The 24,905-nt window shown below is 44.3% G+C and overlaps 2 protein-coding genes across 2 annotated transcripts; both read left to right on the top strand.

The window, feature by feature from the left end:
- The first annotated feature begins 580 nt into the window (after positions 1-580).
- LOC310776945 (E3 ubiquitin-protein ligase TRIM35-like) lies at positions 581-2,596 on the top strand. The gene has a single exon (XM_083637167.1). It carries the CDS (start codon positions 756-758, stop codon positions 2,130-2,132), a length of 1,377 nt encoding a protein of 458 aa, XP_083493293.1. The 5' UTR covers positions 581-755; the 3' UTR covers positions 2,133-2,596.
- A 19,660-nt stretch (positions 2,597-22,256) lies between these two features.
- On the top strand, positions 22,257-24,602 carry dusp14 (dual specificity phosphatase 14). Its single transcript, XM_083637372.1, has 2 exons — positions 22,257-22,517; positions 24,211-24,602. The coding sequence occupies exons 1-2, from the start codon at positions 22,260-22,262 to the stop codon at positions 24,580-24,582; spliced, it is 630 nt and encodes a 209-aa protein (XP_083493498.1). The 5' UTR covers positions 22,257-22,259; the 3' UTR covers positions 24,583-24,602.
- Positions 24,603-24,905: the final 303 nt, after the last annotated feature.

Raw genomic sequence — 24,905 nt, forward strand, 5'->3', positions numbered from 1 at the left:
CCCTGTCACTCCATGCCCCTTGGCCATTTAGTTGGATAATAGACCCATCCCGACAGTGAGTACGGGTCAGGAATCCTCACCCCCATTGCTAAAGCTGCCTTCACATGATAAGCAATCTTCTCTTCTCTCACAGCGAGGTAAAGCAGAGAAAGGTCACTGGTAACTAGGTCAAAGTTTAATAATTTGAACTTTGAGCTAAGAGTTAGCTTATTTGTCTAAGATAACCTGTCTTTTGCTGGAAAACCATTCAAATACATGGAGAAGGTGTCCGGATCTTCCATATTCCTATGACAGCTGGACCACCTGTCACTTTCTGCACCAATTTTGGTCCGCCCATAAAATATGTAATGGCTGTTTCCAAGCAGGCACGGTCTATACATTCTTAGTTTATCCTGTCACTTTAATTCTGAAGTAGGACAAAGCCCCAGCCACACCCCTTAATGTGCTTCACCCGAGAAAAACCAGGAAACAGAGGTTATTTTCCACTCCTCACTGAGAAGACACACACACACCGAGAGACAGACGATAACATTCACCTCCAGACCAAACATACGACTTCTACTGAGGGAGGACAGATCCAGGAGGCAATACTGGAAGACTGCCACTTCAACTTGCTGCTGACTGCACAAACTTAATGCAGGTTTTAGAGGACCCCCGACTCAACGTGAACATACCTTTCTAGAGGAGGGAGTGCTGCCACAACTGACTCACTTCTTGTTTTAGCTGTCGGCGGTGATTTTTCAGCTTCACAGAAAATGGCTTCCATGTCAGAGGAGGATTTCTCCTGTATCATCTGCCATGACATATTTAAAGATCCTGTCGTCCTGTCATGTAGCCACAGCTTCTGTAAAGCCTGTCTGCAGAGCTGGTGGACAGAGAAACAAATGCACGACTGTCCACTTTGTGACAGAAGATCTTCAAAGGGTGAACCACCTCGTAACCTGGTGTTAAAGAACCTGTGTGAGACTTTCTTACAGGAGAGAGATCAGAGAGCTTCAGCAGGATCTGAGCTTCTCTGCAGTCTGCACTCTGAGAAACTCAAGCTCTTCTGTCTGGACCACCAGCAGCCAGTGTGCGTTGTCTGTCGAGATTCAGAAACACACACCAACCACAGATTCAGACCCATTGACGAAGCTGCACGGGATCTCAAGGAGGAACTTCAGAAATCACTGAAGCCCTTGGAGAATAAACTGGAACTCTTTAATCAAGCTAAAGAAAACTGTGATCAAATGGCAGAACACATTAAGGTCCAAGCCCGAAACACAGAGAGGTGGATTAAGGAGGAGATTAAGAAGCTTCACCAGTTTCTCCAAGAGGAAGAGGAGGCCAGGATCGCTGCACTGAGGGAGGAAGAGGAGCAGAAGAGTCAGATGGTGGACAAGGAGATTGAGTGTCTGAGCAGAGAGATAGCAGCTCTTTCTGAAATACATGTAGAGGAAGAGCTGAGAGCTGAAGACATCTTGTTCTTGTTGAACTACAAGGCTACTGTGGAGAGAGTCCAGCGCCCCCTGCTGGATGATGATCCAGAGCTGTTATCAGGAGCTCTGATAGACGAGGCCAAACACCTAGGCAACCTGAGCTTCACAGTCTGGGACAAGATGAAAGAGGTGGTCTCCTACACTCCTGTGATTCTGGACCCCAACACGGCTGGTCCATATCTCACCCTGTCTGAAGATCTGACCAGTTTGAGATGTGGAGAGGGACCATTAAAAACGCTTCCCAGGAATGCAGAGAGGTTCTCCTATGGCGTTGTCCTGGGATCAGAGCGTTTTTACTCAGGAACTCATAGCTGGGATGTTGAGGTTGGAAACACTACAGACTGGGAGCTGGGTGTGAGAACAGTCGAGTGGGATGAAGATGAACCCACAAGATTATGGAAAATACGGTTTGATCATGGGTGGCATGATGACTTTGATGACAATGATATCACAGTGGGTTCAAAGATCAGAGTGCATCTGGATTCTGACAGAGGAGAGCTGTCATTCTCTGATCCTGATACTAACAGATGCATACTCACCTTCACAGATGATGACTTAACTGACAGGGTGTTTCCATACTTTCTCACTGACGATGAACGCCCTCTGAATATTTTACCAGTGAAGGTCTCTGTAGCAGTGGACCAGCACGGTTAGAGATGAAGAGGATGGTGATGATTTGATCGATCGATATCTATTTCTTTCTATCGATCTATCTATCTATCTATCTATCTATCTATCTATCTATCTATCTATCAAAGTTAATTAATTAATGAATGCATGCATGCATGTAAAAAGTCTTTATTATAGCAGCTCCATTATAAAAACAGTGACTAACGTGTATCGACGAAGAACCGGTCTTCATCAGAGTCAAAATGCTGACAGAGAAAATAGGAGACACATTTTTTCCAGAATAATCACACAGTGAATTTTAAACTTGATCAAATAACAAAAAACTACAATACCTAAAGCTGCATACGTTTCCATTATATCAGAACTAATGTGAATCTCTGTGTTTTATCTTGCATAATCAAGATGATCTGCATTCGTTTGTTCTAATCATTTTCAATGATATGTGAAGCGCTTTGAGTATCTAGAACGGCGCTATATAAATGCAATCAATTATTTTGTCTCGATTATTTATGTAAGCTTTGTCAACATACAGTAAGCAGCATATCACTTGTCATGCTAATAAAGCTGATTGAAATTGAATAGAGATATGTGATCTGACCATCTGTCTTATAGAAGCCCACAGCATACACATCTTACCATTTAGACTTTTTTAGGGTGAATCGTCCAAATTTCTAGTAATAATAATAAAAATAAATATCAGGCCATAGGCTACAGTCTCACTGTAACAGGTTACATCATCCTCAATGGGATCCTGCAACAAAAATAAATGGAAAGTCAAGTTTTAATTTTGTTGAAGTGGCAGGAAATAATTAACATCCAAAAGAGGAAGCCCTTTGTGTGTTGTTCTCACATAAAACCAAATACAATTTGACTAAGGACTTGGAGCACAAAGGCGTTTACTGTATGTGTTGACCTTTATGCAGTGGCTCATAATTTACTGCTTTGGGTGGTAATCTGTCAAGGAAACAGATAACTGCAAAGGCTGAAACAAATGTAAACACACATCAGGTTGATGTTTAACTTTGAATAAACAATGCAGCAGAGGCAAAGCGAGCCAGAGAGGAGGACAAAGTGAGCATTGGTAGAGGTGTGGTGACTATAAATTTAAAGTTTGGATAAGATAAAAGTGCCATGAGTATTAAGTTATATTACTTACACTCGATTGTATTATCTGTATTTGACCCATAAGTACTTCATTTTTGATATAGTAGGCTATGCTTCACCTAGACTGGCATCAGTCCCTCATTTCCCTCTCCATCTATGGGGCCTGATGTGTTGTGGGACAACTGTGACTAATTGCAGGCAGGCTAGCAGCCTCTGATGGGCTTTAGCAGAGCAGAGTGGAGCAGCCGCATCAACCTCAGCTAACAGCCTGATTAGGACGCCAGATTCAGCCTTTGATGATAAGGGCAAGATGGCAATGGAGGAGCATCTGAATTGAAATACAGGGATTGGTTCTGGATAGGAGAGGGAGAGAGAGATTCAGTGATGTTTTCGCTTCTTCGTGGTTTATTAAATCATGGTTCTAAAAATAAATGAGAAGTAGTGGAGTGACATTGCTCTTTTCACTTTTGCTTGTGCTTGTTTTATACGTAGGATACAGTTTTCCCTTGAGACACACTCACTTGGCAGGCTTAGCCCTTGCCTCGAGCTCGAGTTCCCTTGTGTTGAGGTGTTTGTGTTTGATCAATCATTTCTCCCAATCATTTTCAGTTCAGAGCCTGAGCTTTTTGGCTGCAAAACGGGGCAATTTGTGTTTGGACCGGTGTGTTTATCAACAGGAGTGATGTAGTTAGACTAGCTGACATACATGCAGCATTTTCTTGATTCAGAAGTGAGCCACTGCAATCACACCACCAAAACCCATCATTACACACCGAGTAGTTCACAATAAATTTAAGTCACCACACAGCCGTTTTCAAGATCAGTAGAATACACACTGAAAGCGCAAAGTATTTGGGATATCTTCTTTATATTTTTATATGTTGCAACTACATTTGCACAATCCACATCTCAATAGTCACTCTAAAAGCTTAAAAATCCTCTGACAGAGGTAAAAGCACTCGCCTACCACCGCGGAGACCCGGGTTCATTTCCAGGCAGTGGTACTTCTTTGTCGGATCTTCCTACAGACACAATTGGCTGTGTCTGCGGGTGGGAAGCAGGTGAGGTATGAGTCTTGGTTGCTGCACTAGCGCCGCCTCTGGTCAGTCGGGGCGTGATCCTCCCACGCACTATGTCCTGCCAGTGAAGCACCTCGCTGTCATGTGAAAAGAAGCGCCTGGTATCGGTTGAAGCATGTGCTAGTTTACGGCTCTCCAAGAGATTGGCAGAGGATGTGGAGCAGGAGCAAAACAGTAATGAGGGTTTTCAACTTCCAATCATGGAAGTTGAAAACCCTCATTAGTGTTTTGCTTGCACCTGTGTTTACCCTGCTTTTTCGACACAAAATGCCCCCCCCCCCCCCCCCCCCCCCTGTGAAAAGGGTCTATTGGGGACAAAATAGGGGGATCGGAAGGATCTATCTCTATCTCCTCCTTTGTTATTGGATATGAAGGAAATCGATAACAGCCAATCAGTGTGCTTCATGAAAAGACCAATTATTCCTAATATTTTGTGCATTCAGTGTATATTAAAACCCCAATGGTGCATAAAGTAACTTAATTCACATCTGCTTAGCATTTAGCTCAGCCTCTCCAGCAGAAGCCGGGTCAAGTTGAGTTGGTGGAGTACACGGGTCTATTAGTCTCTTCCCACACCTTGTGTGATCTATGTGTTCCTCTAATGACAACTGTGCCTCAGTCTGCCACCTGCCTCGTACTTCCTTTGACAAGAACAAATGGTGTGAAAGAAGAAACTGTCAGATGTCAGCAGAGGGAATTCAGAATCGGGTGCAATAATCGGGAGATGTTCATCAAGTGAAGTGAAATAAAAGATGGTCTGAGCCAGACACTAATTCATGAGCCTTTTGTAGCCTAATACATACTGTCAGTGTTTGCCTACCTATTCTCCATGAGTATGTTTTCTATTCATATGACTAAGGGTGGAAGTAACTAATTAGTCCAGTTACTGCAATTTAGTAGCTTTTTTGCACACTTGTAATTTCTCAGTCAGTAATTTTACTTTCAACAAAGTAGGATTTTAAATGAAGTAGGCCTACGGCACTACATTGCAAATCACATCCATTAGATTACAGTTTGTAGCTTCACTGTACAATACGCAACTAAACAGTTGTAAATTCGCTAAGTATGGAGCCATTTGCAGAGAAGAGTCGGGCTTTACGTTGGGAAGTTTCTATTTTGTAATTTCCAAATTTTCCAATTGAAATGATCACATTTGAGCTCATCCTTTGAGATCACACATCTATTATACATCTACATCTATATACAATTTCTCTTAAAAAAGATGTTGAGTGCTTCAGTAGTATTTAGATTTTTTTAAATGTTACTTAAATAGATTTTTACACCAGTACAAGTTGTACCTAAGTAAAATATCACTATAATATCAAATATCAGTAAAACACTTTACATAATGTACACAAATAATGTAGTAGTTACTAGTAAACTAATCATTAACTAATAGTTAGTTAATGAGTAGTTAATTAATAATTCGTCATTAGTCAATCACTAGTTAATCATAGTTAATGAGTAGGTAGTCATTAGTTAATCATTAGTATCTAAGTTCCTGAGTAGAGTAGTTAGTCATTACTTAATGATTACTAAATGTCAGCTCATGAATATGGTAGTTAATCATTAGTTACTGATTAGTCGGTCAGTTCCATGAGTAGAGTAGTTAATCGTTCATTAATGATTGTTCCATCACTTTACAATAGAGTACACAAAAGGAGTAACTAATTGGCAGGTAATAACAAAGTAATGATTCCGTATTCATTAACTACTCAGTATAAGAGTAACTAATGATCAGGTAATAATTAAGTAATGATTCAGTACCCATTAACTACTCAGTATGATGCATCACTTGACATGCATCAATTGACCGACTAATCAGTAACTAATGATTAACTAATATATTCACGAACTGACATTTAGTAATCATTAAGTAATGACTAACTACACAGGAACTTAGATACTAATCATTAACGAATGACTACCTACTCATTAACTATGATTAACTAGTGATTGACTAATGATGAATTATTCATTAACTACTCATTAACTATTAGTTAATGATTAGTTTACCTGTAACTACTACATTATTTGTGTACCTTATTGTAAAGTGTTACCAATATCAGCAGCAATACTTCTAGGCTACTTAAGCACGATATTTTGGTGGGATGCATATTGCCATGATGTGCATCCCAGCACTCTAAATGTATGTGTGAGCAGACTCATCAGCTGGGCTCCTCACCTGCACTCGCAGCACATGCTGCGGCACGGCCCTCTCACTGTAAGTCTTGGCTGGGCTCGCAGACGGAGCAGATGTTAGTGTCAGCGCGCTGCATGTGGGCAGAGATGCACCGCTTCTCAACTCACCCACACACTATCTCTTCACACTCAGACACACCATTTGCACTCCCTCTCTTGCCTTTCCTCTGAGTGACATGCCACAAAGGTACATTGATGCCTCAGAGAAAAGCAGTGTATGTGTGTCAATCTACATTGGGTTGAGAGAAAGACTGAAGGTGATATATATATATATATATATATATATATATATATATATATATATATATATATATATATATATATATATATATATATAATATATAGTTGTATCCTGAGCCACTGTCTCTTGCCACAAGGTAATAACATTCTACATTAGGGGGGAAAAATTCTATCTATCCTCTCATTATTAGACATGACGTTCCTTCATTCCACAGAATACAGAGAGGAATTGGAAACGAGAGATGCAGAGGAGATGATGTGGTTGTGATCTGATTGATAAACCCACAACATCGTAAGTACATGACGTGTTAATCCACCAGGATGTTAATTCGCTGTCAGTCATATTTCAAATTGTTTATTAAGCACAGATGCTTTGACAGTGAAGGATTACAGTATTTAGACAGGCTGAAAGGTCTGCGGTCATACAAGAGTGGTTAGGTGGTTTATAGAGAGAAAACTGCTAGGCCAATCGTTCTACAATTTCCCAGAGCAGGTTTTTAGTTCATTTGCAAAAGCACTATATTATATTTGGCTTAGAAATAAGGAAAAACTACAATCTGCCTGATGAAAATTGATCCATTGGATTTAGAGCATCTCCCTCTGTGTCTTATTGATTTCTAACTTTGCTGCTAGTCAGGGGAAAAGGTAAAAAGATGTTTCCTTCCACTTGGTTGAATATGAAGCGGTAGGCCTAGATTGTTCTGGCATTTCTCCTACATACATCTTTGCTCTGTGTTTAAAGGGACGACCCCCCCCCGGCCGCTGGCATTCAACCTCCCCCGCCTCCTTCGGCCATTACTGCCAGGCAGCGATTAACAGAGAGGTGAGCCCGCCTTCCATCCATTGTCAACACACCAGGTTCCCTTGGCAACCAGGTCTGTGGCATTCTGTTCAGTTTGAAAGAAGGATCGGCCGTGGAGAGGAGGGGCGGACACACACACTCTCTCTCACCCTGTTGCTCATGCTCATCTGCTGGGCAGAGGAGTCGTGACTAACCACAGCAGCCCCCCCCCCCCCCCCCCAAATCTATCTGTATACGTGCTTGTCCTCACTGATTCACTCATGGAAGAAAGAAAGCCAGCAGATGCAAGTCACTCAGCACTCAATAAGGCATCCTTATTGCAGATAATCACACCATATTTGTATTGTACCTTTTTTCTTTTCTTTCCCACAGCGTACACACACACACACACACACACAAAACGGATACCGGGAGAATCTAAGCCATCTCTTCTGCAGCCGTTTGATGCTGCGGTGGCGTCTCAGGTGTGGTTGCTTGGCTCAGCAGCACATGTGTGTGTGTTTGATCAGCAGAGCTCATCAGAGTGACAGGGATGCTCCACACTGTGCTCAGCCCCCCCCGGGCCCCCACGCTCACATGTTGCCACAGCAAACACTTAGATCCCAAGTCTATTTACCACCGACACAGCTGGAGCGATGGAGGCCCCCGTGGGCTCTGTGACAGCTTTATTTAGACCCACTCAGCCCCCCGCTAAGCCAGGCCCAGTATCTCCACCACTGAACTTGACCAGTGACCACAACACACTTTCCATCCGCCTCATCTTACTGAGCCAAAATACCAAAATAAACCTAGCTAGTGTTACGAGCCTGCGTCAACTAGGAGATTTACAGCGCGTCTTTGGACCAGTTTGGTTTACTTTCTCAGCAGGTATAATCATTAACGTATTAGCAGAAGACATGGATACTGTGATAACCTGGCGAAACTTGGATCACACAGCCCAGTCCCCCTAGCTCACTGAAGAAGCCTCTGCCAGCTTTCTCAGCTGGCACAGACCGGAGAATGCAGGATCCTGGGGATGGCCCACTCTCTCTCTCTCTCAGCTTGTGCCAATATTTCTAGCTGCCTATATACAGTACCAGGCATCTCCCCTCCCTCCCTCCCTGCTCCTGCTCTCACACGGGGACGCTGAAATGTGTTAGCTGTCATCTTCAGCATTCTCCCTGAGTGATTACGTACGTTGGATGGAACCTGGCCTGAACGTGATGAGTGAGGTCTTAATTTATTAGCTGCATTGACAGATCTGTCCCGGGGGTCACAGAGAGTGAAAATACAGTAGCCAGCCATCACTGAACGCCACAGGTTATTCCGCGTGCACATATTTCAAGGATGTGCAAAGAAGATTTGAGTGTCAAAGCGCGGAGCCCATCATGTACGCCGGTGTGAGAGGCGGTCAAGGTTAATCAGTGTCACTGCCGGCTCACTCAGAGCAGACAGCTGTGTTGAGACGTGGCTGCAGGTGCTTGTTGTCGGGGGCACGGTGTCATTGTAAATGTTCAGCCTCCACAGCAAACTGTTGGGCTGTATTACACAGCGGCATCTCACCACAACGCTGACATTTAAGTCTCACCCCAGTCCCTCCTGTCTCCACAGCCTGCAGCTCTCTCTCTCTCTCTGCCTCCCTCTCTCTCTTCTTTCTACCTATCTCTTTTCAACATTACACTCTTAGATGACCACGTTGTGTCATCACAACTTGCTCCTTCCTTTTATAGCCATAACTATTTGCCTCACCATTTCTTCAGGTGATCATCAGGTGATTTCTAGTCCACACTGACACACAGCATGGGTTGTTACCTGTCTCCTGTAGTACTTACCTTATAACATGCATTGATCAATGTCTGACAGTCTGACTGGCAGTCTCTCTCTCTTCCTTCTTCCCTGTTTTCGCTTCCCTGCCCAGAGAGAGAGCAGCTGCCCCTGCGTCCGTTGTTTTGGGGTTGCACTGCCTGGTGGTGCTGCTGCTGTTTGTTTCCAGTTGATTGAATTTGGAATGGAATTAGGAGTGACTCTGAGGCAGGGGCCACGGCTTTATGGATAGTATAATATCTCCCTCGGGATCCCTTTGAAATAGGATTGACTTTGGAAGGCATGTCCAATTATGGTTCTGTACATGGATACAGCTTATATCACCGTGGCTCCATGGAAGCAGCACCACAGACGCAGCTGCCCTTGAAGGATGCATACGAGGCACAACGAGGTTTGAGTCAAAAGACCTATTAAGCACATAACCCCCCCCCCCTTCCCCGTGTTTGAAATCCATATCGTTGGTTGTTTTCAATCTAAACCTGTAGCCAACTGTTCAGGGGGGACATTTAAATCTAACAGGCAGGTTTAGCACATTTCATGCACAAGGGTAATTCAAAGTGCTTTACACAAGCTATAAGACATTACATAAGAAACGCAGCATGAGATAAATAAAAACAAATAAAACTAGAGACCATCTTGCGATGGGATCACACCAGCCGTGACGCCCGCAAATATGAATATGGGCCAGGGAGTAAAGTGGGGTGGGCCCTATTTCCCCCTTGCTCAGACCACACCCATCTTCGAACTTCGAATCATTTTAATCGTTGAAGGCGAGTTTGAATTTAATGTCCAAAGTTTCGCGAATGCATCTTGCACGGTTGTGTGATGCTACAAAAATGCCCATAAGCCGTTTAAATGTGGGAAAATGGGGAAACTCGGCTTCGCCAGTACCTGTCTATGCCAATGCTCAATGCCCATGTGCAGTTTCAAACTGATTGGCCAACCCATTGGGGAGATAAATGGATGCAGAGACCTACCTACATACATACTGTACATACATACATACATACATACATACATACAGGGGGGGGGGGCACTCCTGTACAGTGTAAACTCTCTCTGACTGTTTGGTCTCTGGGTTTGTTCAAGACCTGCAGCACGATCACACAGGTCTCCCCAGGCGAAGGGCTGCTATTAACAACATTCATAAACAGGCCACGTCGTACGAGGCCTGCTGATGCTTCACTGTATCAGGTGTTCCTCTGACCTTTTCCCTCTTTGTTTTCTTTGATTAGTGGAGCAGAAGCACATGTGCAGAAAAGCCAGTTACAGCTGTGCCAGAATACTTTCAGGTGTCAAGTTCAAGAAGACCTTCAGCTTCTATTAGCAAATATAACACAGCAGTGACATTGAGGCTTAGTGACCCTGCACTAAAGAGCATATACTGAAACATTATAGCTGCCTGTAATGTATGGCTCTACTTTGACCCATTGCAGTGGCATTTTGTGCAGTTAGCAGCTGTTAATGTATCCGTGGAGATGGGCAGTGCAAAACGGTCCTCTGTGACCCTCGTAAGACTCTGAACTAATGCAGTTAACGTGTGAACTTTAAAGCTTTGTTATTAAATCATCACAAGTTTTATTTATTCATCAGTCAGGAAAAGTCACCCCAAACATCATCATGGGGAAAATGGTATCTTGTTGTGTAAGCTACTGCAGGGGTGGGGGTCTGTGCAACATTGGAATATTCCTATAGGGACTGTAGGCATACTACAGTAGTAGTAAAGTAATAGAATGGTGACCTTATCATTCGTATCCCTATGGACTTATAGGACTAGCCTACTATAATTATTTTTCATGGGGGTGTTCATATTCTACATGATCATCACGTTCTCACTCCGAACTGAGCATCAAAGTCGCATTTCACTCAGACTTTATTCATCCTAGGAGTGCACAAGGGGTTTGTACTGTAGTAGTTGCATCTCTCCCTGGCTTGGTATCCTACTCTCCTGCATTGTGCATTGGGGAGGCGCTTGTAGTCTTCCCACCACTCTGTATGAAGAGTGATTAATGCCACAGAGGAGGAGAAGCAGGAGCCTCTGCAGCTGGCAGATTCAGTGTTTGGATAATTAATGCTGCAGAGAAGAAAAGGGGTGAGAAAAAGGACTACTCCTTTGAATTAATTTAATAGACCATACAGTGACTTTGGCATGCTGCATTGAGGCACGTCAAGGATTTTCATTACATCTGAGATTATATTGTGGCACAGAACGTACTAGCCCATTTCACACATGAAACCTGTAAAATTGCCGTAGTAGTTTCTGTTGTTCACACAAGACATGCCCTTCTACTTTTTGTAATGCTACCATTCACACAATACTTGCAATAGCCTATCGGTGTGACGCTACCGGGCCGGCCGGGACCCACGGCTTGACTCGGGTGCAGCTGGAGTCCGGTGACTTCCAGTTAAGTCAAATTCTATGCTTTGCCCACAGGGTGGTAAAAGCAACAATATCTGTGTCTTTGGAGGTTGATAAAATGTTGGAAGTCCTCTGAAACCCCAAAGATAGCTAGATGAGGAGAGGGTTCAAGATGGACAGACATAACAGTTGAAAAGAGGTCCAGAAGTTAAATTATTTTGTGCATGACCAAACCATGTGAGTGAGGTTGGCAGGCGATTGGCCACAGCGATCACACCTATCCTCCACCTCTGGCTAGATCTCTGCCAATATGGACTTACTAAAGTATATTCTGTGGAATTCTGGAGGACTTTGAAATGAATCAACCCTAGGTGAGCACAGGAAAATGTGTTCACTCTATCCCCCTCCCACCACTCATCGGCAAAGTTACCCAGCTCAGCCTCCCATTCATTTGGAAAGTCCTCCTGAACAAAACGAGGTAGGCCTATCACCCCATGGTTTTATAGATTGACTAAACAGCTGTGATCGTCAACGTCATCAACATTGCCATAATTTCCACTTTCATCACTGACTACTGTCTTCATCGGTGTCAGTGATGAAAGTGGAAATGACGTTGATGATCACAGTGTTAGGCAAATCAGTGGTGATGATGATGATGGTGGTGGTGGAGAGGAGGATGAGATGAATGGAGACACTGATGAAGAAGTAGTAGTCAGATCTGGGCTTTTGTTGTATGTTGCTGCTTGTGTTCTACACACCGCCATGTGTGCTTGGTTAATTGTGCAGTAGTCTCTTAGAACAGACGAGTTGGCTTCCGCAATTTTCAAATGCTTCCGCCATACCGTCTGTACTTCGTAGGGGAGAATCATGCACCAACCGGAATGGGAAGTAGAAAGGCGGGTCTTCCGCTCATTAGTCCAATCAGAATCCAATATGCCACATTTTTCGTGGACCCACGTGTCGTAATTGGTCGGATTCTGTCGAACTTCTTTCCTGTCTGAAGGTTTTTTTCCCAACTTCCTTGTGCATGTTCTGGGGGTGTAACGTACAGACTGTATATAGCTGCATTCGCTGGATGTAGATGAGACAGTCTGTTTTAAGAGACTAATTGTGCAGGCTTGCAATAGCCTGTAGTTTGTTGTGTGGGTTATTATGTGTTGCTTGAATATATGGCTGTGTGTCTGTATGGCAATTATGTATGGACATGTCAAACTGTATTCATTTGTTGGAGGGAATTATTGGTAAAATCCATGGCGCCGACCATGGTTATGCAATAGCCTATCAGCATTTGTGCTGCTTAAATATCAGAAGGTGATTATGTAAGGGATAATGTATACTGAGCCGGTGATTACTGTGGAAATAATGACCGACAGGTGAATGATTTAGCCCGACGCGCAGCGGAGGGCTTAATATTCACCTGAAGGTCATTATTTCCAGTAATCACCGGCTCAGTATACATTATCCCGCTTAGAACACGGCCTACAACTAAATCATTCAATAATCTGACAAAAATAATTATTCAAATAGATTTTTTAATAGCGTTTTCAACACAAAGCGGTTTCATTCGTAATTGGCACACAAGACACCACAGCTGCAACTGGTTGGCCTAATTAGTAGCGTCTGCGGACAAAATGCTCTTACCAACTGATTAATCCAGGTGTGGCAGAGCAGCGGTCGGTTGTCGAGAAATAATGACCGGTGAATATTGTTGATTGACCAATCAGAATCGAGTATTCGAGAGAGCCGTGTTCTAATTAATGATAAATCCATGGCACTATCCATGGTGCTGTGTTGGTAGGTGTGTGTGTGTGAGGGACAGGGGCAGACATGCTGCTGTCTGTGACAGCCTGTCGCCGTCCATCGGTGGTGGTGCTGAACCCTTCACCAATCGATGCATGTACTGTATAGACCACCGTGCACTGTCCTTGGTGCTGAAATGTTTGAACAGGACTGGCAGCCTGTTTCTTCTTCTTCTTCTACTTCTTCTTCAGAATAAGCTTGTCTGTAAAGTGGCTTCACTGTATGCTTTCTTGGACATGTTACTTGGCTTAATAAGTGACAAATTGTGTTTTCAGATCGGATAGGGGATATCAGCTATTTTACAGTTGTGACTTTTAAAATGACTATCAGAAGGGTCCACTGAGAATGGTCCGCCCCCTCTGGACTGAGAGTGTAGCTCCGCCCCTGCTAATGGCTGTGTTTGTTTTACATAAAAGGAGCTTAGCTTGAACTAAAATGTCTGTTATGAGCGAAACCAGAGGAGAGAAAGAAAATCTCTGTGCTTCAATCACTAGCCTACTAAGCTGCCCATGCTGTTGCTTCTCTGTGGCACTAATCACCCCTCATACAGGTAAGCTAGGGGACGCTGCCCTGTGCACGCTGCTTCTGCCACCATACACAGGCAGATACTGATGGCGCATCCCTGCTGACTTTAATGTTGTGTTGTGCGTCGCGTCATCGTCCCCACGCCGGTCTCCTGTTCCCGTTGTGGCTGTTTTGACAGTGTGTATCAGCGGTTGTGTGAAACTACAAACAAACCCATACCCGCCGGATCGGTGCGTGCGTTGAAAGCGCTTTGAAAATCACCATCTGAGCCCAAGTGAGGTTTGGTAAGTTGAGTTCTTCTGCTCCTCTGTATCTGATGGAGACTACTTTAGCGGGAGGTATGGTTTTTCGACTAGATATAACATGTTTTAGGATTAATTAAAAAGGCCATGAACATTAATAATTTGGCCAAAATGCAGCTTAGGCATTCTAGCTATAACGTTAATAGTTGACATTATCATCAGTTTTGATTTATTAGCAAAGTGAGTGGAAGGGATAAATGGGCGCACCTGCCACACTTCTGATTGATGTGATTTTTATTTAAACAATGAACAGTAATTCCGTAGTGTAATTTGTCAGTAGGATAGTAGAGAAATGATAAGCTACGTAGACTATACATTTTTATGTTGGAACAGTGCTCATTCACAGGCTGCTAACGTTGTATTATAAATTATTACACTTGTGGAGTCATTTACTATTTTCACGCTGTCTGTGAAAGAGATTTGACACTGATGATTTTGGAGAAAGTGTCAAATCTCTTTCACAGACAGATGATGCTGATTCATCATCATCATCTTGCTTGAAGTTTCTGGAACAATTGATTCCTTTTATTTCTTGAGATATGATTCTGAATCCATCAACAATACCCTGCTTGTTATAGCGTCGATGTAGCCTACTGTAGGCCTACTGCATAAATATGCCCTGGTCAGGCTGCTCCAATAGATCTACTAGCCACGATTATGGATAATGATAAGCCTATTATCATTGACTCCACTCCAGGACGGAATGGCTTGAACAGTGTGTCATCTTTTATTGAATAGAATGATAGGCATAATGGCTCTATCTCTATCTCTTTGATAACCTAATAAATTCTGAGAAACTTAGTTTAAGCGAAATGGAACAGGCCTACTATGAGCCATGTATTGAATCTGTGTAACGAGATTTGCTACCACACATCATCTTTATGTATCTTTCATAAATCCTCCAACACAAACATTGGCAGACAGAAAGTCAACACAACTTTCTATCAAATGAATAATATTTTGTGATGAAGTCTCACTACAAGGTGTGCAGCTTCACCTTTGGCCCTTCACTTTGTTTCTGCCCTCCTCGTACAGACACAGTTAAAGTGGGCCAGTGTGTGACAGCTTCCAGTTAGGTGCAACATTGTAGTGTGAGTGAGCAACACCCAGCAGGCAGTCACTGTAGCAGGAAGGTGCCACAGCCTCACCCTGTCCTCATGTACAATCATGATTAGACTCTTTAATGTCCACGACAAGTCCTATCAAGCCATTCATGTCATGAATCCGTCTTTATACCACAGTGGTTTGGAGCAAGACCAGCAGTCTTGTCATTACTCCTCATTTCCCCATGATCATTATCTAGTGTGCAGACTGCAGAGTCACTCTCAGAGGAGGCTTAGACTGAACGAATGGATTGCATTTGTCCGGCGGGGGGACAGTGCCGAGAGCTCCATGCCTGCTTTGCACCTTTTCCTATTGGAGTCGGACAGCATCCTGCTGATCCAGGTGCTTTCAATGTTGTCAAACACGCCGGAGGCTGTGGTGTGAATGTCAATGAGGAATGAGCCGCTAACCCAGTCAGTCAGATAAGTTGAGCTCGGATCGCGTGCCGAGGTTCCACCATCCGTGTTGTATGGAGAGTGATCGAGGCCGCCGTCCAGACGCTCTGGTTTCCCTGCAGGCGGCTCACGTTTCCAGTTTGTGTTAGCAGAGGTGGAACCAGACTCCTGTGGAATCTGCCCATAGAAAGAAGATGATAGAAAAACAGAGGTGTGCATTAGACGATATGGGAGGTGGGACCACCTGTTGACAGACCCACTCTGAATGATGAGGTGGTGGTGGTGGTTGTTGTTTTTTGTAATGCAGAGACGATGAAACTTTGCTGATATGCTGAGGGACGCAACTGGTAGCAATTGTTTTGACATCCCAACATGAATCTACAGTAGAGAGATACTAACACAGAGTGAAAGGTGTTGGTCATCTGTGCCATGAATATACTGAAACTCATCACTGTTTATTTTGGAGAATTAATCAGAGCAAATTTGATTGACAGCGAGCTGCAGTGTCCGTTTACTGTAGTAGATTGTTGAGTGGCAACAGCCTCTGCATATTTCTCCCTCCTCCACTCTCTGCACCCTCACGCCTCCTGCCCTGCCCGGGGTATAAATAACCATGTGGATGGAGCAAATCTCAGCAAAACCAATGCTGTGGTACATCAGCAGTTTGGAAAGGGCCACAGATTATTTCTTCTCTTATCTTCCCATCTCTCTTGTGTTTACAGCGAGCACCGTCTTGCTGGTCAGTACTGGTTGCTGCAGCAAACAGCTTGTTCTTGTCTCTCTAAAGCCATTTTCACACATGCGTACAGGAACATTGCCTGTAAATCAATATCTGCCAATTCCCGGAATTTCCCTTCACACCTGAGGGCTCACATGTGTGAATATAGCCATCAAATTACCTGTATTTGAGGGGGGGGGGGGCGGGGGCACTGCAGAGCGGGTGGGGAGTGACGTGTGCACTTGGATGGGGAATCGTCCTTATTTTGCGGGTCGGCAAAACTCCGATGGTGAAATAAGTTTGCTTGTCACACAATAAATCACACTCGTTTGACTTAAGAGGGCATGTATGTTGTATCCTTCACATTCGCTAACCAGTCTTTGAACTGAAATATTTGAAGAAGTTGGGATCCGAGTCTGAGAGAAATAGCCTGGCTGGTTCGATGTTTATCCGTTCACCTGCGTCGCGTTGAAGCACTTTTTACAGACTGGCTTCGTTTGATGTGTCTTGGCTTGCCTTCGCTGTCAGCAACGTAAGTAAGCAAAATACTTCCACATTTCGCTTCGTGCTTTTGCTTTCTCAACAAGCGTTGGGCGGCTTGCAAGACTCTCAGAACAAGCCGCTGCCATTTTCGCTGTCTGTGTCCCTGTCGGGCTGCTGACTGGAGGAGGACTGAAGGACTCTGGCCAGAGCGAGCAGAGAGGGGAGGGGGGAAATCGGCACGCCCACACATCAAGCAGACATACCGCTCTTATGACAACCTCCGAACTGGTGAAATGTCCGCGATGACGGGGTCGCGCTTATACCGGAAAACAACTTTCACACATGAAGGCATTACACCGCTTTCTGGTCATTTCCCGGTATAAAGCGCATGTGTGAAAACGGCTTAATGGTAGGCTATCTATTAGCCTATGGATGAATGCATTGACAATGTATTTCAGTGAGCACAATGAAAATGAATTGCACTTTAGCTTGTGAAATGCAAATGTTACCAGTGTGACAACTTTCCCTTGTAGTAAATCATTTTCGAAGTTGCAATGCTGCAGAATGTGTTCACGTCAAAACTTTGGTAATTACCATATCAAATGTAGGCTAACATCTGTTTCTCCATACTTCAACGCCATTACTACGTTTCCTAAAAAGTTTAAACCATGTGCTGCACAACTGCTCCAGCTTTTGCTGTAAATACTGAGTTACGTTAGAAATTCTTAACATTTTCTACACACTACAGCACAAAATAACAAAGTGCTTTGTGAGAATGTTTCCCTCACATAGCTATTATATTATGTGTTGATTAATCAGAAACACTATTGCAGAAAATCTGTTCACACTGGGCTCCATCATCTCTCTGACCACCTCCTGAAGTGGTTTGGGGTAACAGCGGGTGTCCGTGTTTACCAAGTGCCCCGGAGCCAGTGTCACTGTATTCGTTGTCTTATCACCAATGGCAACTGTGTGGAGGAAAGTGGAATCAGCTGCACCATACTGCGATGCATGGCAACCATTTCAGAGACAAGGTGCAGAGCGACTGGCAGCCAGGAACAAGCAGGAGATGTGCCTGAGCACAGAGGGCAGTTTTTATTTTGTATTTTCCTGTATCATTCTTTGCAGGGAGGAACAGGCCGTACCAAGACGGCAGAGCAGGGAGGAACAGGCCGTACCAAGACGGCAGAGCTGTGGCCGATAGCAGGAGAGGGCATAAGAACCAAGATAAGAAACTTCCTCGAAAAGGAAGCGATCTTTTTGCTGATGTGAAGGTGATGATGAGGGAAGGCAGCTTCGACCCTTTGGGAGATAAGGATTGCTACCCTGTAAAAATACGGCCTATCTCATCTCTCCAGTAGATAGCAGGCTGCTGTATCTGTACCAGCCAGTAGAACTGTGACATGAATGAGTATGGCCGCTAATGGGTGCTACTACTGTTTCAATTACATTTTAAGTGCTTTTAGTTTGCAATTTAGATTTGGCAATTATTGGGGGGGGGGGGTCTGAAAAGATTATATTTAAGCAATATCACACGAGAGGGAGTGTGGTTGTTGGCTAATATCCGCACTGCTGTGATTCGGTCGTAGGCACGAGGCCACAGGCCGAGTGCCGAAGATAATCACAGCAGTGCCGATATTAGACAACAACCGCACGACCTCGAGTGTGATATTGCTTTTATACAACAGTTCTATTATACAAAGCTGATTAAAAAAATGACAAAAAGCTGAGAAAATATATGATTTCTCTATTTATTCCTCCGCCAACAAAAATAGTTCCCTCAGCTTTCTGCTTTGCCGAAAATGTAGCCTAATCAGCCTAATTAACTGCAGGCTGTCTACTTTACTACTGTCTACTCTACAGCTGTGAAGCGTTTTGTTGATTAGGGCAGCTGTGAAGCGGAGTGATCTACACACAGTGAAGCGCCAGTGCATTATCATGAATTAGAACACGGCTCTCTCGAATACTCGATTCTGATTGGTCAATCAACAATATTCACCGGTCATTATTTCTCGACAACCGACCGCTGCTCTGCCACACCTGGATTAATCAGTTGGTAAGAGCATTTTGTCCGCAGACGCTACTAATTAGGCCAACCAGTTGCAGCTGTGGTGTCTTTTGTGCCAATTACGAATGAAACCGCTTTGTGTTGAAAACGCTATTAAAAAATCTATTTGAATAATTATTTTTGTCAGATTATTGAATGATTTAGTTGTAGGCCGTGTTCTAAGCGGGATAATGGATACTGAGCAGGTGATTACTGGAAATAATGACCTTCAGGTGAATATTAAGCCCTCCGCTGCGCGTCGGGCTAAATCATTCACCTGTCGGTCATTATTTCCACAGTAATCACCGGCTCAGTATACATTATCCCTTACTTAGAACACGGCTCTCTCGAATACTCGATTCTGATTGGTCAATCAACAATATTCACCGGTCATTATTTCTCGACAACCGACCGCTGCTCTGCCACACCTGGATTAATCAGTTGATAAGAGCTTTTTGTCAGCAAGACACTACTAATTAGGCCAACCAGTTGCAGCTGTGGTGTCTTGTGTGCCAATTACGAATGAAACCGCTTTGTCGTTGAAAACGCTATTAAAAAATCTATTTGAATAATTATTTTTGTCAGATTATTGAATGATTTAGTTGTAGGCCGTGTTCTAAGCGGGATAATGTATATTGAGGCGGTGATTACTGGGAAATAATGACCTTCAGGTGAACGATTAAGCCCTCTGCTGGCGCGTCGGGCTCAATCCACCTGTCGGTCATTATTTCCCCCGTAATCACCGCCTCAATATACATTATCCCTTACATATTGGCACTGGTAGGATCCCTCTTGTCCAATCAAATTGCCCGGCCTGAACTAACTGTTGTATAAATATATATATATATTGCATTTAATGCCCATTTACTATTATTAGCCTTATGGACCCACCATTATATCTATTTAAAAAAAAGCTGAGTCGGAAGTGAATATTCTCCCAGCATAGTTATGAACCAATGATATTTAACGGGTGCATGGTGCCATGGACACCCTGACCCAAAAATACTACCAGTGCAAGGGATACCCATTCTGCACAGGCAACCCCATGACTTTCCCATTTTCCACGCAGGCTTTGGCAAATCAAACCCAGGAAAATGAACCATGAAACAACATGTTCCATGTGGGTAAAGAGTAAAGACTTTCTGTGTGTGTCTTTTGACAGCTGTCGTTTTCATTTTTGCCCACTGAGATGTAACATTTACACGATGAGAGTTGGTGTAAATTTGTTGTTTGACATCACTGTTACATTACTTTATTTTCAGTTATACACATAACATACACATTTAATAAATCTGTTTCTTCCAACCAGTGCTTTGGAATTGATAATTCTTGAAGTGTGTGTGTGTGTGTGTGTGTGTGTGTGTGTGTGTGTGTGTGTGTGTGTGTGTGTGTGTGCGTGTGCGTGTGTGCATGCGTGCATGCATGTCACCTTAGGCAACAGCCACTTTGAGCTATCAGGTGACAGTAGATGTTCAGGTTTTTCTGTACAGATTGGCAGTTTAATTCATATTTAATGCGGTTGATCGGTGTGGCTTGTTAGGCAGACTGTCAGAGGAGGAGAGAGAGGTGTGGCTTGTTAAGCAGACTGTCAGAGGAGGAGAGAGAGGTGTGGCTTGTTAAGCAGACTGTCAGAGGAGGAGAGAGAGGTGTGGCTTGTTAAGCAGACTGTCAGAGGAGGAGAGAGAGGTGTGGCTTGTTAAGCAGACTGTCAGAGGAGGAGAGAGAGGTGTGGCTTGTTAAGCAGACTGTCAAAGGAGGAGAGAGAGGTGTGGCTTGTTAAGCAGACTGTCAGAGGAGGAGAGAGAGGTGTGGCTTGTTAAGCAGACTGTCAGAGGAGGAGAGAGAGGTGTGGCTTGTTAAGCAGACTGTGTCAGAGGAGGTGTGGCTTGTTAAGCAGACTGTCAGAGGAGGTGTGGCTTGTTAAGCAGACTGTGTCAGAGGAGGTGTGGCTTGTTAAGCAGACTGTCAGAGGAGGTGTGGCTTGTTAAGCAGACTGTGTCAGAGGAGGAGAGAGAAAGCGCTGCCGGCCAGACCTGTGCACAAGGTGTGGATGACGCATGACGAGTGCAACAGTGTGTGAAGTAGTGCCTGGAGCTGTGGGCCCTCTGCTGATTGACACAGCTGGCTCTTTCCACTGTAAATACCATTAAATGTCACATTGGAGTTCAAATATCATCTTGTTGTTTTTGGTGTCTTCTGGACCGTGTCATGCATCCTCTCACTCATATTATAGTTCAAAAAAAGAAAAGAAAATGATAATGCTGATATACTAATTGTTTTGATTATCCTTTTTGAAAAGTGGAATATCAACATTATAGTATAGCAAATATAGAGCTTAAATTACGTGTTTTTATCTCCACACTTTGACCTGATCATATGCGATTACCTTCCACCCTCCTGTTTGGTACCATTCAAAATGACATTAACAGTGTGGCAATAGCCAGAGAGAGATGAGAGATGTGATGTGTACGCAGCGGCTGTGGATGGATGAACATGAGATGAGGTGTGTGTGTGTGTGTGTGTGTGTGTGTGTGAGAGCCTCCAGGGGCTCCGTGCTCTTATAGCAGGGGGAGGCACAGCTCAGTATGCAGCAGGTCAAAGAGGGAGGCTGCAGCACAGATGCAATTCCATCTGTGAATAGAGAGTCATACATTCGTCCCTATAGCTGTCCAGACTGTCGTATGGAGTCTCTGACTCACTCACTCAGAGATGCACTCCCTGTAAGAATGTGTACAAGGAAAACCCACTGGTCTAATTGTAATGTGAAGAAAATGTATCATTTGGCCACAGCTTCACAGCAGTGTGTTGAATTCACCTATTGTATCTGTTGACTGATTGGCCTTACTGGGTCTTTTGGGTCTTAAAGTCGAAAGAAGGCTCAGTTTCGCTAGGGACTTACAGCATAACAGTCTCAGCACAATGCCATAAAAAAGAAGGAATTTAACACCGGCGTTTTGGAGTCTGCAAATAGCAGTGATGGCATTCTTCCATGTTAAGTATTTGTGTCTGTCAGCCGTCGTTGAAAGAGGAAAAACATGAATTTAGATTGAAATTTGAAATCTTGTCTTTGTGTTTTCAGGCGTATCAGGAGCTGTCGGGTCCCGCTGCACTACTATGACTCCAAGCTCCTGAAGATTGGCTGTCTATTTTTATTTCTTATTTTAAATTCCCAATCACTTGATTCCTCAATGGGTTCCCGCAGCCACGGCTTCTTCCACCACCACCACCACCACCGCAGCTCCATGGTGCCGGCGGCCGTGCCCAGGCTGCTCGCGGAGAGCGGCACTCTGCTGGGGGGCATCGCCCAAATCACCCCCAACCTCTTCCTCAGCCGAGGCAACGTGGCCTCCAACCGCAGCCTGCTGCTGTCCAAGGGCATCACCTGCGTGGTCAACGCCACCATCGAGCTGCCCAACTTCAACTGGCCGCACGTGGAGTATGTCAAGGTCAGAGATGGGAAGTAATGAAGTACAAATACTTTGTTACTGTACTTGAGTAGGATTAGTGCTTTACTGTTCTTTACTGCGTATTTGTTTTTATGACGTTTTACTTTTACTCCCTACATTTGGACACAGATATTTGTACATTCTACTTTCTTACATTTTCAAAACCGGCTAGTTATTACTTTCGTTTGAATGCTCGACAGACAAAAACAATGTCTCTCGCGGCTCGCGTTCTCCAAAGCTTTCACACATTATTGGCACCTAAACCATATCGTACAAATTATTAATCAAATTGAATGCTTATAGACCAATTATACGCCTACGTCACAATGACAACAAACAGCGTCAGATGCGCAAGACGGAGGCAGAAAGACAGACTCCGCGCAGCCCTGTCAAGTAGTTTTCCAGTGGTCCGAAAACTATTCGAGCAAGACATGTCTTCATGTTGTACAGTGGGATGCCAGAATCGGAAAGCTATTGTAGCAGAGTATTCGGGTCCGCCTATTCACACTTGGTTAATAAAATAATAAACGATAGAGCCAGGCTGTAACGTTATAACCAGCTTCACCTTTATTCTCCCCACATATCCTGTTCTACGGCAACCGGAGGGAACATACACAGCCTCGCACACACGCAATAGAACACAACACAACACTGAACAGTCTGTTACACTATCAACAAAGCAAGGACTAAAGTTTTACTGAATCCCGTCAACTCATACTGCTTTTAATGCTAACCGTTGGTTGCAAGCCCAAAGAGGAAATCGTTAAAAATGCCCGACTTTGCAGTGCTCGCTCATTTCATATCAGGTATGCTGTAGTAGGCTGCTAGTGACAGCCACATCGCTCGATTAGTTAACAACCAAGTAACGTTAAATCAAATGTCATTATTGAGTTGAACTGATTGGAACAAGGACATCATTAAAAATGCCCGAAATGTAGTGCTCTTCATAATCAGGTAAGCTGCCTGAAACTGTAGGCTGCTCAGCCACATCACTCGGTTAGAACGACCAAGTAACGTTACATAATGTCATTATTGAGTTGTGTGCATTATCAACATAACAATATATCTTTGCAAGTTACAGAATAATTATCTACGCTATCCCCAGTTATAAAGGAATGCACGATATATGTATTGCTGGCCACTCTAGGCTTGGCGAATTGACAGCGCCAGTGCGTATGGTATGGGTCTGTAAGACGTATCCCATTAACCAACGTTAATTTCGATGCATAACATTGCTTATCACTAGGCGATAAGCTGTGGTAGTAAGCCGAGAACTGCATTTTAAAACTAAAATCTAACTGTGTGTCGCAGATGAGCACAGAGCAGTCCTGACAGCGGCGTCTTTCACACAGCTCTGTCTGTGTCAATGAGCGGCTCCGGGCTTTTTGCCTACACGATGCGCGCGCAGCTCCATGTTGACAAGCTGTATAAGGGGTCTATACATCTTAAAACATGTTTGGAGCGGGGGATCTTTTTTTAAAGTGTAATAGCCTTTGAATTAAATTATGTGACGTGACAGCTGGTAGAAATACATTTGACCTTTATACTTTATTACATTTCAGAGCTTGTACCTTTTTACTTTTACTTGAGTAAACAAGTTGAATCAGTACTCTCACTTTTACCAGTATTTTTTTTTACATAAGTAACTGTACTTAAGTAAAGAATGTGTGTACTTTTCCCATCTCTGGTCAAGGTCCCGCTGGCCGACATGCCCCACTCCCCCATCTCCCTGTACTTCGACAGCGTGGCCGACAAGATCCACAGCGTGGGGCGTAAGCGGGGGGCGGTGCTGGTGCACTGCGCGGCGGGCGTGAGCCGCTCCGCCTCCCTGTGCCTGGCCTACCTCATGAAGTACCACCGCGTGTCTCTGGCCGACGCCCACGCCTGGGTCAAGGCGCGCCGCCCCGTCATCCGGCCCAACGGCGGCTTCTGGCGCCAGCTCATCGACTACGAGAGGAAGCTGTTTGGCAGAAACTCGGTTAAGATGGTGCAGACGCCCTACGGGGTCGTGCCCGACGTGTACGAGAGGGACCGCAGGAACCTGGTGCCCTACTGGGGCCTGTGAGAGCGAGGCGGCGCCGCTCTTCCGCGGGGCGGGCGGGAGCGGGAGGGACGGAGCAGGGAAGCGAGCGGAGATGGCGGTCGCCTATATCCCTTTTCGCTCCTTCTCCCGCCCCTCTGGGCTGCAGGTTCATGCATGTTCTCTTAGCCAGACAGGCAAAGTGAGATGGGTGTGAGTGTCTGTCTCTACAGTATGTGAAGCTTAATTAACGAATGCTGGTGCATTTGGACAGGAGGAGTCTAACCAATGAAGATATGTTGACTGGTTGTTAATCGGTGCTGTTCCATGTCCAACCAACACCCCCTCCCTCCACCCCCCTTTCCTGT

Source organism: Poromitra crassiceps, assembly GCF_964638095.1.
Source record: "Poromitra crassiceps genome assembly, chromosome: 5".
Classification (NCBI taxonomy): Eukaryota; Metazoa; Chordata; class Actinopteri; order Beryciformes; family Melamphaidae; genus Poromitra; species Poromitra crassiceps.

What these genes read in the sequence shown, in the direction of transcription:
- LOC310776945 (XM_083637167.1), top strand. Translation starts at nt 756, where the DNA reads ATGGCTTCCATGTCAGAGGAGGATTTCTCCTGTATCATCTGCCATGAC.
- dusp14 (XM_083637372.1), top strand. Translation starts at nt 22,260, where the DNA reads ATGGGTTCCCGCAGCCACGGCTTCTTCCACCACCACCACCACCACCGC. An exon ending in CGCACGTGGAGTATGTCAAG is followed by an intron (nt 22,518 to 24,210) that starts GTCAGAGATGGG and finishes TCTCTGGTCAAG; the next exon opens with GTCCCGCTGGCCGACATGCC.